This window comes from Astatotilapia calliptera, chromosome 23 (assembly GCF_900246225.1).
Source record: "Astatotilapia calliptera chromosome 23, fAstCal1.2, whole genome shotgun sequence".
Taxonomy (NCBI): domain Eukaryota; kingdom Metazoa; phylum Chordata; class Actinopteri; order Cichliformes; family Cichlidae; genus Astatotilapia; species Astatotilapia calliptera.
This window is the reverse complement of record NC_039323.1, coordinates 28,270,657-28,286,120: the sequence shown is the minus strand read 5'-3', so window position 1 is coordinate 28,286,120 and position 15,464 is coordinate 28,270,657. Positions and strand designations below refer to the sequence as shown.

At 39.3% G+C, this 15,464-nt stretch overlaps 3 protein-coding genes and 1 pseudogene across 7 annotated transcripts in view; 2 read left to right on the top strand and 2 right to left on the bottom strand.

The window, feature by feature from the left end:
• Positions 1 to 881: 881 nt before the first annotated feature.
• LOC113016870 (gamma-glutamylaminecyclotransferase B-like) lies at positions 882 to 3,547 on the top strand. The gene is made up of 2 exons (XM_026160031.1): positions 882 to 980; positions 1,599 to 3,547. The coding sequence occupies exon 2, from the start codon at positions 1,623 to 1,625 to the stop codon at positions 2,088 to 2,090; it is 468 nt and encodes a 155-aa protein (XP_026015816.1). The 5' UTR covers positions 882 to 980; positions 1,599 to 1,622; the 3' UTR covers positions 2,091 to 3,547.
• Positions 3,548 to 6,243: 2,696 nt separating this feature from the next.
• On the bottom strand, positions 6,244 to 9,778 carry LOC113016869 (FERM, ARHGEF and pleckstrin domain-containing protein 1-like; annotated as a pseudogene).
• Positions 9,779 to 10,146: 368 nt separating this feature from the next.
• Positions 10,147 to 14,367, top strand: LOC113016868 (gamma-glutamylaminecyclotransferase B-like). Of its 3 annotated transcripts, XM_026160028.1 has the most exons (3): positions 11,734 to 11,847; positions 12,701 to 12,806; positions 13,016 to 14,367. In XM_026160028.1, the coding sequence occupies exons 2-3, from the start codon at positions 12,801 to 12,803 to the stop codon at positions 13,508 to 13,510; spliced, it is 501 nt and encodes a 166-aa protein (XP_026015813.1). In that variant the 5' UTR covers positions 11,734 to 11,847; positions 12,701 to 12,800; the 3' UTR covers positions 13,511 to 14,367. The 3 variants fall into 3 exon arrangements, with proteins under 3 accessions (XP_026015815.1, XP_026015813.1, XP_026015814.1); XM_026160030.1 differs by lacking the exons at positions 11,734 to 11,847; positions 12,701 to 12,806 and adding an exon at positions 10,147 to 10,170; XM_026160029.1 differs by lacking the exon at positions 12,701 to 12,806.
• Positions 14,368 to 15,464, bottom strand: part of LOC113016867 (FERM, ARHGEF and pleckstrin domain-containing protein 1-like) — a 71,495-nt gene continuing 70,398 nt past the window's right edge. For all 3 annotated transcript variants that reach the window (XM_026160024.1, XM_026160027.1, XM_026160026.1), the window contains exon 28: positions 14,368 to 15,267. In XM_026160024.1, coding sequence (XP_026015809.1) covers positions 15,192 to 15,267 — 76 coding nt within the window. In that variant the 3' untranslated portion in view covers positions 14,368 to 15,191. The remainder of the gene's footprint in view (positions 15,268 to 15,464) is intronic.

Genomic DNA, 15,464 nt, shown 5'->3' with positions numbered 1-15,464 from the left:
ATATCCCTGTAAAAAAATCCAATGTCAAATATTTGATATGTATATAACTTAAAACAGAACTGAGTTAGAAAACCTTAATATTTGAAAGAAAATGCAAAATTGTAGAACTCATTGAAGTAACTGGGCACAGACAGACTTATTGATTCTGGGTAGAATATTTCCAGGCTAATATACTCTGCATATACATTAGGTGTACCTAAATCAGCAATCAAATCTATTAACCAGCTAAACTTTGATTTTATATGGAAGCAAAAAAAAAAAAACACCCTCTATATTAGGCAAGGTAATTGAGTCAAACAATTTGAAGATGGAGGATTGCAAGCTATTGAATTTGACAGTTTAAATGGCACCCTAAAAATAAACTGGCTCAGGTCATTTTTCAAATGTCAAATCAAAATAGCCTATGGTTTTATTTTTTCCAAACAAAATATTTTCAGATCTAGGCGAAATTAATCTTTTATTTACAAGTTTTATTATACTGGAAATTAATATACAAACATAATTATAGCCCACGTAATACTCCCTTGTGGAACTATCGTTACATAGAAGTTAGAAACAAATCAATCTTTGTGCAAAAAATGGTAAGAAAAAGGCATTCATAAATGTTGATTTCTTTAATTACTTATGTCTATTTTATTTTCATTATTTGTCTTTAAATACAGCCTAGAGGCTATATTTGTTGTACTTGTTACATTTGTTTAATTAACAATTAAAAAATAAATAAAATATTTTTTCCTTTGGCACTTTAGCGCCCTCTGTTGTTGTTCCGCTTTTATTTGGATTGTTTCCACGCGTGCGCAATGTAAGCTCGCTGTCTGACACATACTCCGGAACAGTAAGAGGCGGTTGCCAACCGCCATTAAACAGGAAAAAGCAGAAGGAGAAGGAGAAGGAGCGCACCTAATCCAGAGTTCTTCCTCAAACTGTCACGGTGGCACGGAGATTTTTATAGTAGAAGAGCTACTTGCTGCTTATTCAAGGTGAGCTTGTGTTTCTTCATGGTGGTTTTATGACAGAGATAAGCAGGAAAAACGTGTGTCACTTCACAGCGTGTGTTTTAAAACTGCATTTCCGGTATCGGTATTTTTTTTGACAGCTCGAGGGGGGTGTGAGGAACTCTAAGGTAGCCTAACTTATGCTTTATCATTACACAGTGATGACGTGGTTGCTTGGTAATTGTAACCGATGTTTAACTTACCCATAAGCATAACATGTAAACAGCGTTTTTCACTGAATGACCTCTCCCAGCTCACAGTCACAGCATGACAGGAATGTGTGCAGATCTAGTCTGACAGTTGCTGTTGTAGGAAGTGTATTGATATAGTCATGTGTAATCTGTGCATGTAATGTTAATCTGCTGATTGTGTTCCTAATTAATGTGTGTAAGGAGTACAAACTCCCAAACAGTGTTACCTAGATTTGAGTTTGATTTTCTTTTATTTTGAAGGTCTGATCATTTGAAATTAGATCAAATATACACCTCTGCACAAGTGACTGATATAATACAGAATAATAGTTAAAACTGTATAAATATTTTTGCCAGTAATACCTGCTGGGAATTTGCTCACACAGATGTTTCTTCCTTCTTTACACCGCAGGTGCGTCTTTGGTCCTCTGTCCTCATGACTCGGATCTTCGTTTACGGCACTCTGAAGAAGGGGCAGCCCAACAACTACCGCATGTTCGACAACAACAATGGAAAGGCCGAGTACCTGGGTTCGGCGTTCACCTCCCAGAAATACCCGTTAGTGATCACCACCAAGGACAACATTCCTTTCCTGCTCAACATCCCTGGCCAGGGTCACCGAGTGCACGGGGAGATCTACAAAGTGGATGACCAGATGCTGAAATTCCTGGACACTTTTAAAAGCGTCCCAACGTTGTACCAGCAGACAGTGGTCCAGCTGGAGGTGAAGGAGTGGGTGGGGAAGATGGAAGGAGAGGAGAAGGTGTCACCGGGGAGCATCATGGACGTGTTTGTGTACACCGCCACAACGTACGAGCCAGACTGGCGCTCGCTGCCGTGCTACGAGAACTACGACTCAGAGGGAGATCACGGGCTCAAATATAATACGGAAGAAAAGCTATAAAGGGACTGATCTCACCGTGCTGACACAACTGACAAATGGACCTCTATGTGGTGTTAGCAGAATGGGTGAAGGAGCTCTCAGGAAAACAACACCTGGACATGGGTGCTGTTTCCTGTCGTGTGTCAAATTGAAAGAAATCTCAAGAGAAATTAATTTTAATAGCAGATAGGCAGGCTTACAATCAAAGTAAGGATAGTGTAGAGAAGGAAAAGGGCACACTGTGCCACTGAAAGTTGCACATTAGTGATGTTGTTTACAAATTTGGTTTTCTTTTTATGGTTTATAATCATCTGGGAAGCATTATGATCAAACTGGAAGGCTTTTACTTTGGCGTATTGCTGTAACATGAATTGTATCTCTAACGCTAAATATTTTGGTTGGATGTCTGCTATGACACTACCGGTTTAAATGCTAAACACATGCACTTTTAATAATGCAAAGATACAGAACATACAGTAGCCATATATGCACATCCTTTCACATGTTGTGAATGGCTGCACTGTAAACACAGATACTGGCCATCTAGTTTCTCACTAATGTGAAAATATTAATAGAAAAGCTGATCTGCAGTTCAGTAATTGCACATGTATACTAAATATAAACTGTATGGGCAACGTTCTCTGAACCACTTGCACCCATTTGTCAGCAGCTAGCTTCCTCTTACAGGATAAAAGCATAGTTTTAGAAACTGACAAGCCTCCATGTCCCTGAGAAAATCACTCCAGCCTGATGCTGTGCACCTAGAAGAATATACTCCAAACCTTTCTCAGAAAAATGAAGATGTACTGTCAGATAAGCTTATTAACACTGACTTTTTACAGTTTACTACCGTTAACTTCCAGGTGAAGCTAATATGTAAGTGCCTTCAACCTGCATTCTTTTGAATGGCCAGCCTGTGCTTCTTAAAAATGTGATTGCATAGAAGTCTGTGAGGAAATGACTCAGCTGCTTACTTGATTTATGACCTCACCAAAGAGTTTTTTGATGAGTGTGTGGTCTCAAAGAAAGTCTTATTTAATGGCATCTAGGTTAAGAAAGGCTTAGAAGAGGGTTGTCAAACATGAGGCCCAGGGGCCAGATTCAACCCGGCATGTGGGCTTTGGAAAGTTTTAAAGCTTTCCACAATGAGAAAGATCTCAGATTCCTTTCCTATTCCTTTTTAAAAATTCTTTTCATTTACTACAGTAGAAAAAATGATTTGCACTTTAAATGTGTAGTTAAATGTGTTTATACTGACAGAAAGGAGATTTTCACTGAGTTTGACACTCTAGGCTTAGAGCATTTATATTACACAGATATGAACTCTGATTTTATACTAATCTGCAGACAATGTGTTTAATATTTACATTCTGCACATCTTTGTTTACCTCAAAAATAAAAATTCACCCTGATTTTTTTTGTATGATCTTCCATGTGCTGTGTTCATCCCCTCTAAGGGATAAACTCAATAAAAAGAGGAAAAAAGAAATTTTTTGTATAAGTTTCATCTTGTTCCATATGAACACAATCTATTCATCTTTATTTTAAAATAGTAAAACCCATAAAACCTGAGGAATACTGAAGGTAATTGGCAATAAACCAGCAAAATCTCTGTTGGCTTTGGAAGAAGGTTTCAGGTGTTTTTCGAAACAAGAAAAAAAAGAATTAAGAATGACATAATTTATAAAAAAAAAAAACATTGCAGGATTTCTTATTGTGTCCAAACTTACATTACATTTAAGTCATCAAATTACATACAGATAGATTGTCATACAATTAAAAACACAATTATTGTGTCCACATTAGAGATGGACCGATCCAATATTATGTATTGGTATCGGTCCAATACTGACGTAAATTACTGGATCGGAAATCGGAGAGAAATAAAAAAAAATGTAATCCGATCCATTAAATATCAAAAAAGCACCTCACAAAACTTGCGACATGGCGTAACTCGGATCATAACCGTAGCACGTGACAGCAGTATGCCTCACGTGATAGAGTGGCTGTGTGTATTTGTAGCCTCGCTACCAATCCAGCATTTCATCTCCGAGGAAGTTATCCCAGTAAAGCAAGTGTGTAAGTTCATCTCTGAGTGTTTGTAAACAGTAGCGGTTTTAGATACGGGCGGTTGCCCGGGGCGGCATCACGGGCATCGGCAAAAAAAAAAAAAATGCTCGTACTCATGCTGCCCCGACGTCAGCCAGCGCATATTGGGAATGGCATAAGCACCGATCGGTTTTCTATCGCCCATTTGCTGGGAGTAAGGGCGTCCTTCGTTTGCGAGCTGCTTGCAGCGCAGAGAGGAGAGGGCGGGGCTCCGGGGAGCAGCATCTAATAACCAACTCGCAATAAAACAAAATAAAAACAAACCAACAAACACGAAAACACCAGACATTATAATACAGACTTATAATTTGCACCGATGTTTTTTCGAAATTCTATACAAGAAAAGTGAGCGCGAGAGCCCTCAGTGCGCCTGCTTGCTGCCGAAGTCAAAGTAAACTTTATTGTCATCTCCGCTACATACAGTCCAGTATATAGAGAGACGAGACGACAAGGCTCCAGTTACAGCAGTGCAAGTAAACAAACAATATATATAAGAAGAGTAAGAAAACAAATGTACACTTTAGGACCAGGGGTAAAGGGATCAATAACAGTTTAAAATTTATAGTTTGATGATTTAAAGTCTCACACACAACCTGTCGAAAGGGGAGGGGGGGGGGCTGCTTCCAAATAGAGCACATTTCATTTATAATGTTGTAAATCCAAGCCCATTATGTATTCATGATTTGAATCCTGGGTTGTGCGAAATCTCAGAAATGCACCCTAGACAAAGCGAATCTGTGAACTAAGGTGGAGGTGTGTTAGGTTATGTTGTGATGATCCTTGGGTTGTGGGATGGGTGTTTATACTGGAGTGCAAAATTAAAACCAGTGGAAGATGGATAAGAAAAGTTCAAAGCCATCAGGTCCTCAGTTTAGAAAAAAGAGAAAAGAAGAGGAGGCGAAACGAGAAAAAGATACAGGTAAGCAGATGTGTCATTGGATAATGGCAGGTCATCCTGAAACAATCAGAATCAGAATACTTTATTAATCCCTATGTGGGTTACAGTTGCTCCAAGAAGAAATGGTAAAAATAGTAACAGTAACAGAGGGAGTGTTCGCCCAGGGCGCCAAACAGGCTAGGACCGCCACTGTTTGTAAAGCATTCCTGCATTAACCTTTACAACCGATATATGGAGCGACTGCCTCTTCTCTCTCCCTCCCTTTCCTGTTGCTACTTCAATCATGAAACTGATCAATGATCAGCTGATCGGCTTTTCTGTCGCAAGTCCATCTCTCTTACTTGTCTATCGCCCACTTGTTAGAATGTATTTATTATTACTTTCTACACCAGGATTCTTTTCTACGTAGCTGACGGCTGGTAACTGTACAGGGGCGGATCTAGCAAAGTTTAGCCAGGGGGGCCGATAGGGCATTAACAGTGAAAAGGGGGCACAAAGACATACTTTTCTTTCTTATTCTCATTTAAAATGTCTAGCTTTTAATAAAAAAATATCCGAATCTTACACCCAAAGTTTTAATCTGATGTAAAATGTGTAGAAGTCCATTACTGTATATAGTAACTATTAAGTCTAATATACCCTAGTAAGCTATAGTACTTTTTTCTTTGGGAAGATACCATCTGTGCAGTCTGCAGTTCTGTTGAAGAAAGATGTTGAATCTATTTAATTATTCTTGAAAAATAATTGATTTCTGTGCATTTTTTTTCACACTGCATCAAATTAAAGTTGATTACATCAATTAAGCATCATGAGGTGGAGGGTGGGTGGTTCCCTATTTTTTTTTTTTTTTTTTTTTTTTTTTGCTGGGAGTTTTAGAATCCTATTAGTTAGGTTGCTTACTCTTTAAAATACCAGAATAGGGAGGATGGAGCAAGTTTAAGTTTATTAGATTGATCAGTTTTGCTGAACTATGAAATATTTTGGGTGCAGTGCATTTTTTGCATACAGGTATAACAGAATAGCTTTAGTGTTTTTTTTTTAACTTGAGTATGAACTTATACAAAAAGCAGCAAGATATTTAAAAAAGTTTTATTGATTAAAAAACACACTATATCGGATTCATATAGTTTTTCAGCAGATATCCAAATTTATGATATCAGTATAGGACATGAAAAGGTGGTATCGTGCCATCTCTAGTCCACATGCACACAGCTTTCTACATAAAGTTTATTTCCAATCTTAAGACACTTTTCATCCATTTCAGAAATATAAAATATTATAAAGCACTGGCCAAATATCAGTGAAACAGAGGAGTGCTCGGAGAAAGTGAGGCCAAAGGGATTCAGATCCTTCGCCCGCGCTCGGGTACGCCTTTTCTCTCGCTTTGGTGGAAGAAAAAAATAACACAATGTGGCGCTCCAGGCTGACAAGGACAAATGGAAAAATTACACATAGAATTACATTGTGGATGACTGCAGACCGTTTTTGCTAATCAAACACTAATGGTGTGGAAAGTGTAATAATAAGGTGAAGAGAGAAGACCTCTGAGTGGAGTCTGTGTAAGGAGTCAGAGGTAATAATTAGTGTCCGCTTGTGCAGCTGGAAGAGTCTTTCCTGGTGTTTGTGCAGTCGAGATCTTCACTCAAGAGAGTATGAGGTGGAGGTGGAGGAATCATCAGTAAAGGTCTTTCCTGGTGCTCGGCAGTGATCGGCTAGTAGAGCAGGTTGCGCTCCGGATCACCTCCATCCACCTGGTGGGAAAAAAGGATTTATATCAGTAGCTTCAAACATTGATTGAAATATATCAAACATCGCAGAAGTTCTGTTGGAATACTCCGTCCATCCGTTTACTCCACCTTATCTAATTTATGGCCATGGGAGGGGCTGAAGCATATCCCAGCTATCATAGGCCGAGAGGTGGGGTGCACCCTGGGAAGGTTGCTAGTCGGTTACAGGGCTAAGGAGACTGTTTGAATAGTGTTACTGTTAATATTCACTTTTTAAAATACTTAATGCTTTCCTTACTTGGGTTTGCTCACAAAACGTTCTATTAAAATAATTTAAATATATAATGCAATACAACTTGGTAAATTGAACTAGACAGAAATTGACTTTTACATTTAAAATGAAACAATTTATCTGAATTTCAGAAGAGGGCCCAGACTATAAGCAGTCTCTTTCCTGTAGTTTGTAATTGTTTTTTCTAAACCTGTTTATTGGACCCACACATAGCATGTAGAAATGCCTTTCAGCTGTTCAAGTGTCAGATTAAATTTTAAGCCTTTATTTACAAGTGCTCTTTAAATGAGTGTCACTCTCTTACCATCTGTGCTAGAGAGAAAATCTAAATGTTTCAGAAAGAAGAGAAGATGAGCTTTATATTTAGAACATGATATTCAGTGTATGAACACATATAGTAAATGCATTTCCAAATATTCCTAAAAAAAATTTTTTTCATTTTAATTTTCCAGGCTTTAGATGACGCCTGAGACCACTGCATACCCATATGAGTTGCCACTCACAGCTTAGCCACATCCTAAGGCATATTTTGCTTTATTTTCTATTTTACTGTAAAAATGGTGACAATTTAAAAAGTCAGCATCAAGCTGTGGAGTTGTTCTGGACATTAAAAAGATTTAAGGAATTTATCAAACGTTGTAAAAGATGGATGTAGCTTCAGAGAGTCGGATTAAAAAAATAAAAGGATGGTTTAAGTTAAAGCACGTTGTAACTAATTGCATTTCTGTATTTGCCTCTATTACTGTACACCCACCTCTCAAAGGTGTACTCGCTCTCTGATCTGAAGTAGTAGACGTGAGACTTGAAGTGGAGTTTGAAGACGTAGTCCTTGTGGATGTTTTCTGACTCCGATGGGACGGTGACAGAGTAGCCCAGCAGAGGGAGGCTCGCCAGAGGGTAGTCATCCTGCACATGAGTCAGAAGAGGGAAACATCTGTTAATACAACCTCTACTATTAAACTGATCAGAGTAACCGAAACTACATTCTGTGGCTGCGACTGCACAAATTCAATCTAATTCAATCAGTGTTGGGGAGTAACGGAATACATGTACCACCATTACGTATGTAAAATACAAAATATGAGTAACTGTATTCCATTACAGTTACTGTTTAAAAAGGTAGTATTCAGAATACAGTTACTTTGTTGAAATGAATGGATTACACGGTGGTATTTTCCTGTTTCTGTCACCTCTCTATTTTTGGTTTCCACCAAAACACACATTATGAGGCTTCTAATGCCTGGGTCTCAATCTTGCCGCCCATGTCACCTCTACATGCGGCCCGCATAATGCCGTGAAGAAATATTTTAAAAAATTATATATACGTGCGGAATAGTTTTCTATATGAGATCGCTGCAAAAAGTGCAGCCTTACCTATTGTCCACCCTACTGTTACTCATTTTATATTAAGATTTAAACATCTAGTTTGTTTTAGTATGGCGAGTAACCTTCAGTAAAAGTAATAAATCACACAGCAATAGTACATTCATGTAGTTGTATAAAGTATGATAATATATTAAGTATTCAGAATACGTTACTCTCATTGAGTAACGTAACGGAATACGTTACAAAATACACTTTGGGCCTGTATTCTGTAATCTGTAGTGGAATACATTTTAAAAGTAACCTTCCCAACACTGAATTCAATAAATTTTAAAGACACTATCAGCTTCCCACTTTGAATTATCAAGTCAAACCATTCCTGCGTATTTGCACTGTAACTGCCAGTGTTTTCCTTCTCGTCTTACCTGGTGTGACTTGTAGAAAAACAGACTGAAGTTGGTGAAAACCACCCAGAGTTTCTGCCAGCCATTGCTGTTCTTAAACTTCCTTAGCAGGTTACCTGAGAGCTGGTTCTGCGAGGGCGACAGAAGAAAGGAGAGAGCAAAAAGCAAATGGATAAAACAATCAATGATGCAACACAGTGTTAGTCTAACTGGATGTTAAAACGGAGGAGATTATGGGAAAGAGAAAGCCATCAGGTCCTGTCAATGTAATATACTCATGTTGAAATTTAGCGTGAGCATCAGTAGTGCAAAAAAAATGCATAAATATTTGCGAATTTTAGGAAAAAATTGTTTTACTCATTTGTCATAAGCAGACTAAACATCCTGCAAACTACTTACATTGATTTAGATATATGTATTTATCTTATTTATTATAAGAGTCATTTATTAATTTATTTCTGATTTGTATAGCTAAACACGTTTGCAGCTGTTGCAGTACCTCTCTAATCCAGCTGGTGTTGCTAAAAGACAGGCTGTGTTTTCTGTACCAGCAAACCAGCAAAGCAAGAGATGCGGGCCCCTGAAGTCTGCTGAGGGGCCTCATCAACTCACTGGCCGCACTACTGATGGCCTCTACCAATGTTAGTGCACACAGATGCAGAAATAGAGATACACATGGACGCCGATGGAGAAAGACAAAAACACAGATATGAGCAGAAAGAAAAGACACAAAGGACACCGGGGCAATGGTTCTTTGAGCAAGAAGAAGAAGACAGAACAGCGGTAAACAAGTGGGACACAAACAAGCAGTTGGACTCCAAAGTCAGAGGTGGGAAGGAAAAACAGGGAATGTGGCAGGAGAAGAAAGACGAACACAAACACGGCAATGGTACCTCCACAGCTATGCTAAAGTCCACCATGGACATGCTGGTGTTGCCATGCCATCAGATGTGCATGGACTGAAACCTATATCAGCTGCCCAGCTGAGGGAAGACGCAGGCTGCAGGTTGACAGGCTACAGCAGAGCTAATTAATGTCGAAGTTGCCAATACTAAATGACTTATTTCTAAGGTAATTAATGACACATTTCATTAAATGTTTAATGATGTATTCAATATTTAATGGTTTATTTGTTTGTTTGCTTAATTTTAGATTTCAGTATAGTATAAAACCCTTTTTTCTGGGTCCTTTCCCACAATGCAATTTTTTTCTTTAGCGCACTTTAGCGTCCTCTGTTGTTTCCGCCTTTATTTGAAGCACTTCCACGCATGCCTCGTCCTTGGCACGTCCTCAAACTGTTACGGTGGTTCATTTTTACAGTAGAAGAGCTACTTACTGCTTATTCAAGGTGGGTCTGCGCTTCTTTGTGGTAGTTTTATCACTGAGCGCCAAGCGGAAAAAACGTGTGTCACTTTACAGCATATGCTTTAAAACTACACTTCCAGTATCTGTATTTTTCTTACAGCTCGAGCAAGTTCGAGGATGGGCCCATGTCCCCTTTTCGGGCTGTGCCCGGCTGTGCCCCATGGACTAAGGCCCAGCCACCAGATGCACCCTCTTCGGGCCTGAGAAAATCACTCCAGCCTGATGCTGTGCACCTAGAAGAATGCTCTGCAAACCTTTCTCAGAAAAATGAAGATGTACTGTCAGATCAGCTTCATAACACTGACCTTTTAAAGTTTACTACCATTAACTTCCAGGTGAAGCTAATGTGTAAGTGCCTTCAACCTGCATTCTTTTGAATGGCCAGCCTGTGCTTCATAAAAATGTGATTGCATAGAAGTCTGTGAGGAAATGACCCAGCTGCTTACTTGATTTATGACCTCACCAAAGAGTTTTCCGATGAGTGTGTGGTCTCAAAGAAAGTCTTATTTAATGGCAACTAGGTTAAGAAAGGCTTAGAAGAGACCCAGGGGCCAGATTCTGCCCGGCAGGTGGGCTTTGGAAACTTTTAAAGCTTTTCACACTGAGAAAGATCTCAGATTCCTTTTAATTCTTTTCATTTACTACAATATAAAATGGACTTGCACTGTAAATGTGCAGTTAAACAAGTTTACACTGACAGAAAGGCGAGTTTTCCTGGTCCCACTTAAGATCAAAGCTGATTGTATGTTGCTCATGATGTAAAATGAGTTTGACACCCCTGTCTTAGAGCATTTATACCACACAGATATGAACTCTGATGTGTTTAACTGTTACAGTCCACTTGTCTTTGATTACCTCTGAAATAAAAATTAATTCCTGATTTCTTATGTATGATCTGTGCTGAGTCTGTCCCCTCCAGGGGATAAACTTTTATTCTGCTTTGTCATAAGCAGAATAAACATCCTGCAAATTACTTACACAGATTTTTACATATGTATTTATCTTCTTTATTACAAAAGTCATTTATTCATTTCTTTCTGATTTCTGATTTGGGGCAATCGTTCTTTGAGCAAAGAAGAAGAAAACACAGTGGTAAACAAGTGGGATACAAGTAGTTGGACTCCAATGTCAGAGGTAGTAAGGAAAAATGGGGAATGTGGCAAGAGAAGAAAGATGCGCACAAACACAGTAGTGGTATCTCCACAGCTATGCTGAAGTCCACCATGGACACGGTGGTGTTGTAATGCCAGCAGACGTGCACGGGCTGAAACCCATATCAGCTGCCCGGCTAGGGCAAGAGGCAGGTTAAGGTTACAGATCGCCAGTCTACAGGAGGGCAATTAATGACAAAGTCAATTAATTAATACATACAATTAATTTTTCAATAATAATCTTATTTCCAACATAGTTAGTGAAAAATATTGATATTTAATGATGTATTTAATGTTTAATTGTTTATTTCTTTGTTTGTTTTTTGCTTAATTTTGACTTCAGTATAGTATAAAAACCCTTTTTCTAGGTCCTTTCCCACGATGCCCTTGTTTTGTTTGTCACTTTAGCGCCCTCTGTTGTTTCCGCCTTTATTTGGATTGCTTCCACGCATGCGCCATCCAGAGACAGTAGTGACGGCTCTTTCCAGTAAAGCTACTGCTTATTCAAGGTGGGTCTGCGCTTCTTTATGGTAGATTTATGACGGAAAAAACGTGTGTCACTTCACAGCGTGTGTATTAAAGCTGCACTTCCGGTATCGGTATTGTTCTTACAGCTCGAGCAGGTTTGAGGAGCTCTGAGGTAGCCTAGCTTATGCTTTTGCATTACACAGTGATGATGTGCTTGCCTGGTAATTGTAACTGACTGTTAACTTACCCATAAGCATAACATGGTGTAAACAGTGTTTTTCACTCATATACTGTCATTGAATGACCTCTCCCAGCTCTAACACTAAAGTATCTGTCCGATTATCTCTCAGCCTGTTAATCATTGAGCACGTACTGTACTTTATATTAATAACCAATCCAAAGAGATCCAGTCACGACAGGTCCAAGTTCACAAGTCACAGCATGACAGGAATGTGTGCAGATCCAGTCTGACAGTTGCTGTTGTAGGTAGTGTTTTATTATAGTCATGTTTAATCTGTGCATGTAATGCTAATCTGCTGATTGTTTTCTGTCACGGTACTGGGTCGTGTGACCCAGTGTTTGAGTTTTATGTATTTTTGTATTCATTTTTGATCTAGTTAATTTCTAGGTTTCTGTTTAGTCCTTTATTTCTTAGTTGTCTACCTGTCATGTTTCATGTCTATGTGGTTATGTTAAGTCTATGTCTCCGTGTTTCCTGTTTTATTTTGGAAGAGTCTGGCGTTCTTTGTTCATTGTAGTTAGTGTTACTCTCCCCTGTATTGTCATTATGTTTCATAATCAGCTAGTCAGCTGTGTTCTCATCTGTCTCTGCCTCATGTGTGTATTTAAGTCCTCAGTCTTCCTTTGTTCGTTGTCGTGTCGTATGTGTATCAGTTTAAGTTCACTCCCGTCTCCTCGCCTGTGTTCGCGCCTGGGTCCACCACACACTCTCCACAAGGTCTGCCTCCGCTGGCCGTGACAGCTTTCCTAATTAATGCGTGTAAGGAGTTCAAATTTCCAAACAGTGTTCCTAGATTTGAGTTTGATTTTTATTTTGAAGGTCTGATCATTTTAAATGAGATCAAATTTGCACTTCTGCACAAGTGACTGACATACAGAGTAATAATAAAATTGTATAAATATATTTTTGCCAGTAATACCTGCTGGGAATTTGCTCACACAGATGTTTCTCCTTTCTTTACACGACAGGTGCGTCTTTGGTCCTCTGTCCTCATGACTCGGGTCTTCGTTTACGGCACTCTGAAGAAGGGGCAGCCCAACAACTACCGCATGTTCGAAAGCAACAATGGAAAGGCCGAGTACCTGGGTTCGGCGTTCACCATCCAGAAATACCCGCTAGTGATCACCACCAAGGACAACATCCCTTTCCTGCTCAACATCCCTGGCCAGGGTCACCGAGTGCACGGGGAGATCTACAAAGTGGATGACCAGATGCTGAAATTCCTGGATGACTTTGAAAGCGTCCCAACGTTGTACCAGCGGACGGTGGTCCAGCTGGAGGTGAAGGAGTGGGTGGGGAAGACGGAAGGAGAGGAGAAGGTGTCACCGGGGAGCATCACGGACGTGTTTGTGTACACCGCCACTACGTACAAGCCAGACTGGCGCTCGCTGCCGTGCTACGAGAACTACGACTCAGAGGGAGATCATGGGCTCAAATATAGGCCTAGAGAAGAGCGGGACTGATCTCATCATGCTGATGCAACTGACAAATGGACCTCTATGTGGTGTTAGCAGAACGGGTGAAGGAGCTCTCAGGAAAACAACACCTGGACATGGGTGCTGTTTCCTGTCGTGTGTCGAATTGAAATAAATCACAAGAGAAATTAATTTTAATAGCAGATAGGCAGGCTTACAATCAAAGTAAGGATAGTGTAGAGAAGGAAAAGGGCACACTGTGCCACTGAAAGTTGCACATTAGTGATGTTGTTTACAAATTTGGTTTTCTTTTTATGATTTATAATCATCTGGGAAGCATTATGAGTAATGTATGGCCAGCCTGTGCTTCATAAAAAGTGATTGCATAGAAGTCTGGGAGGAAATGACCCAGCTGCTGATCAATGTGTGGTGTCAATGCCATTAAACAAAACACATTGTGTCATTTGATACACCTGCTCTTAGCAGTGCTGTCAAACATAAGCTCCGGGTGCTAGATTCAGCCCAGCAAAGGCTGCCAATTTGACCCACTGGGTGGGCTTTGGAAATTTTTATAGCATTTTTACACACTGATAAAGATCTCAGATTTGTAACATTTCTTTTCATTTACTATGGTAGAAAAAATGATTTGCACTATAAATGTGTAGTTAAATGTGTTTATACTGACAGAAAGGAGATTTTCACTGAGTTTGACACTCTAGGCTTAGAGCATTTATATTACACAGATATGAACTCTGATTTTACACTAATCTGCAGACAATGTGTTTAATATTTACATTCTGCACATCTTTGTTTACCTCAAAAATAAAAATTCACCCTGATTTTTTTTGTATGATCTTCCATGTGCTGTGTTCATCCCCTCTAAGGGATAAACTCAATAAAAAGAGTTTCATTTTGTTCCATATGAACACAATCTATTCATCTTTATTTTAAAATAGTAAAACCCATAAAACTTGAGGAATACTGAAGAGAAGGTAATTGGCAATAAACCAGCAAAATCTCTGTTGGCTTTGGAAGAAGGTTTCAGGTGTTTTGAAACAAGATAAAGAAAAAAAAGAATTAAGAATATTTCACAGTGTCAAAAGTACTGTACAAAAAAGATGACTTAATAATAATAATAATGATAAAAAAAAAAACATTGCAGGATTTCTTATTGTCCAAACTTACATTACATTTAAGTCATCAAATTACATACAGACCGATTGTCATACAATTAAAAACATAATTATTGTGTCCACATGCACACAGCTTTCTACATAACGTTTATTTCCAATCTTAAGACACTTTTCATCCATTTCAGAAATATAAAATATTATAAAGCACCGGCCAAATATCAGTGAAACAGAGGAGTGCTCGGAGAAAGTGAGGCCAAAGAGATTCAGATCCTTCGCCCGCGCTCGGGTACGCCTTTTCTCTCGCTTTGGTGGAAGAAAAAAATAACACAATGTGGCGCTCCAGGCTGACAAGGACAAATGGAAAAATTACACATAGAATTACATTGTGGATGACTGCAGACCGTTTTTGCTAATCAAACACTAATGGTGTGGAAAGTGTAATAATAAGGTGAAGAGAGAAGACCTCTGAGTGGAGTCTGTGTAAGGAGTCAGAGGTAATAATTAGTGTCAGCTTGTGCAGCTGGAAGAGTCTTTCCTGGTGTTTGTGCAGTCGAGATCTTCACTCAAGAGAGTATGAGGTGGAGGTGGAGGAATCATCAGTAAAGGTCTTTCCTGGTGCTCGGCAGTGATCGGCTAGTAGAGCAGGTTGCGCTCCGGATCACCTCCATCCACCTGGTGGGAAAAAAGGATTTATATCAGTAGCTTCAAACATTGATTGAAATATATCAAACATCTCAGAAGTTCTGTTGGAATACTCCGTCCATCCGTTTACTCCACCTTATCTAATTTATGGCCATGGGAGGGGCTGAAGCATATCCCAGCTATCATAGGGCGAGAGGTGGGGTGCACCCTGGGAAGGTTGCTAGTCG

Bases quoted from the DNA above. Each gene is read 5' to 3' on its own strand.
- LOC113016870 (XM_026160031.1), top strand. From the start codon at position 1,623: ATGACTCGGATCTTCGTTTACGGCACTCTGAAGAAGGGGCAGCCCAAC.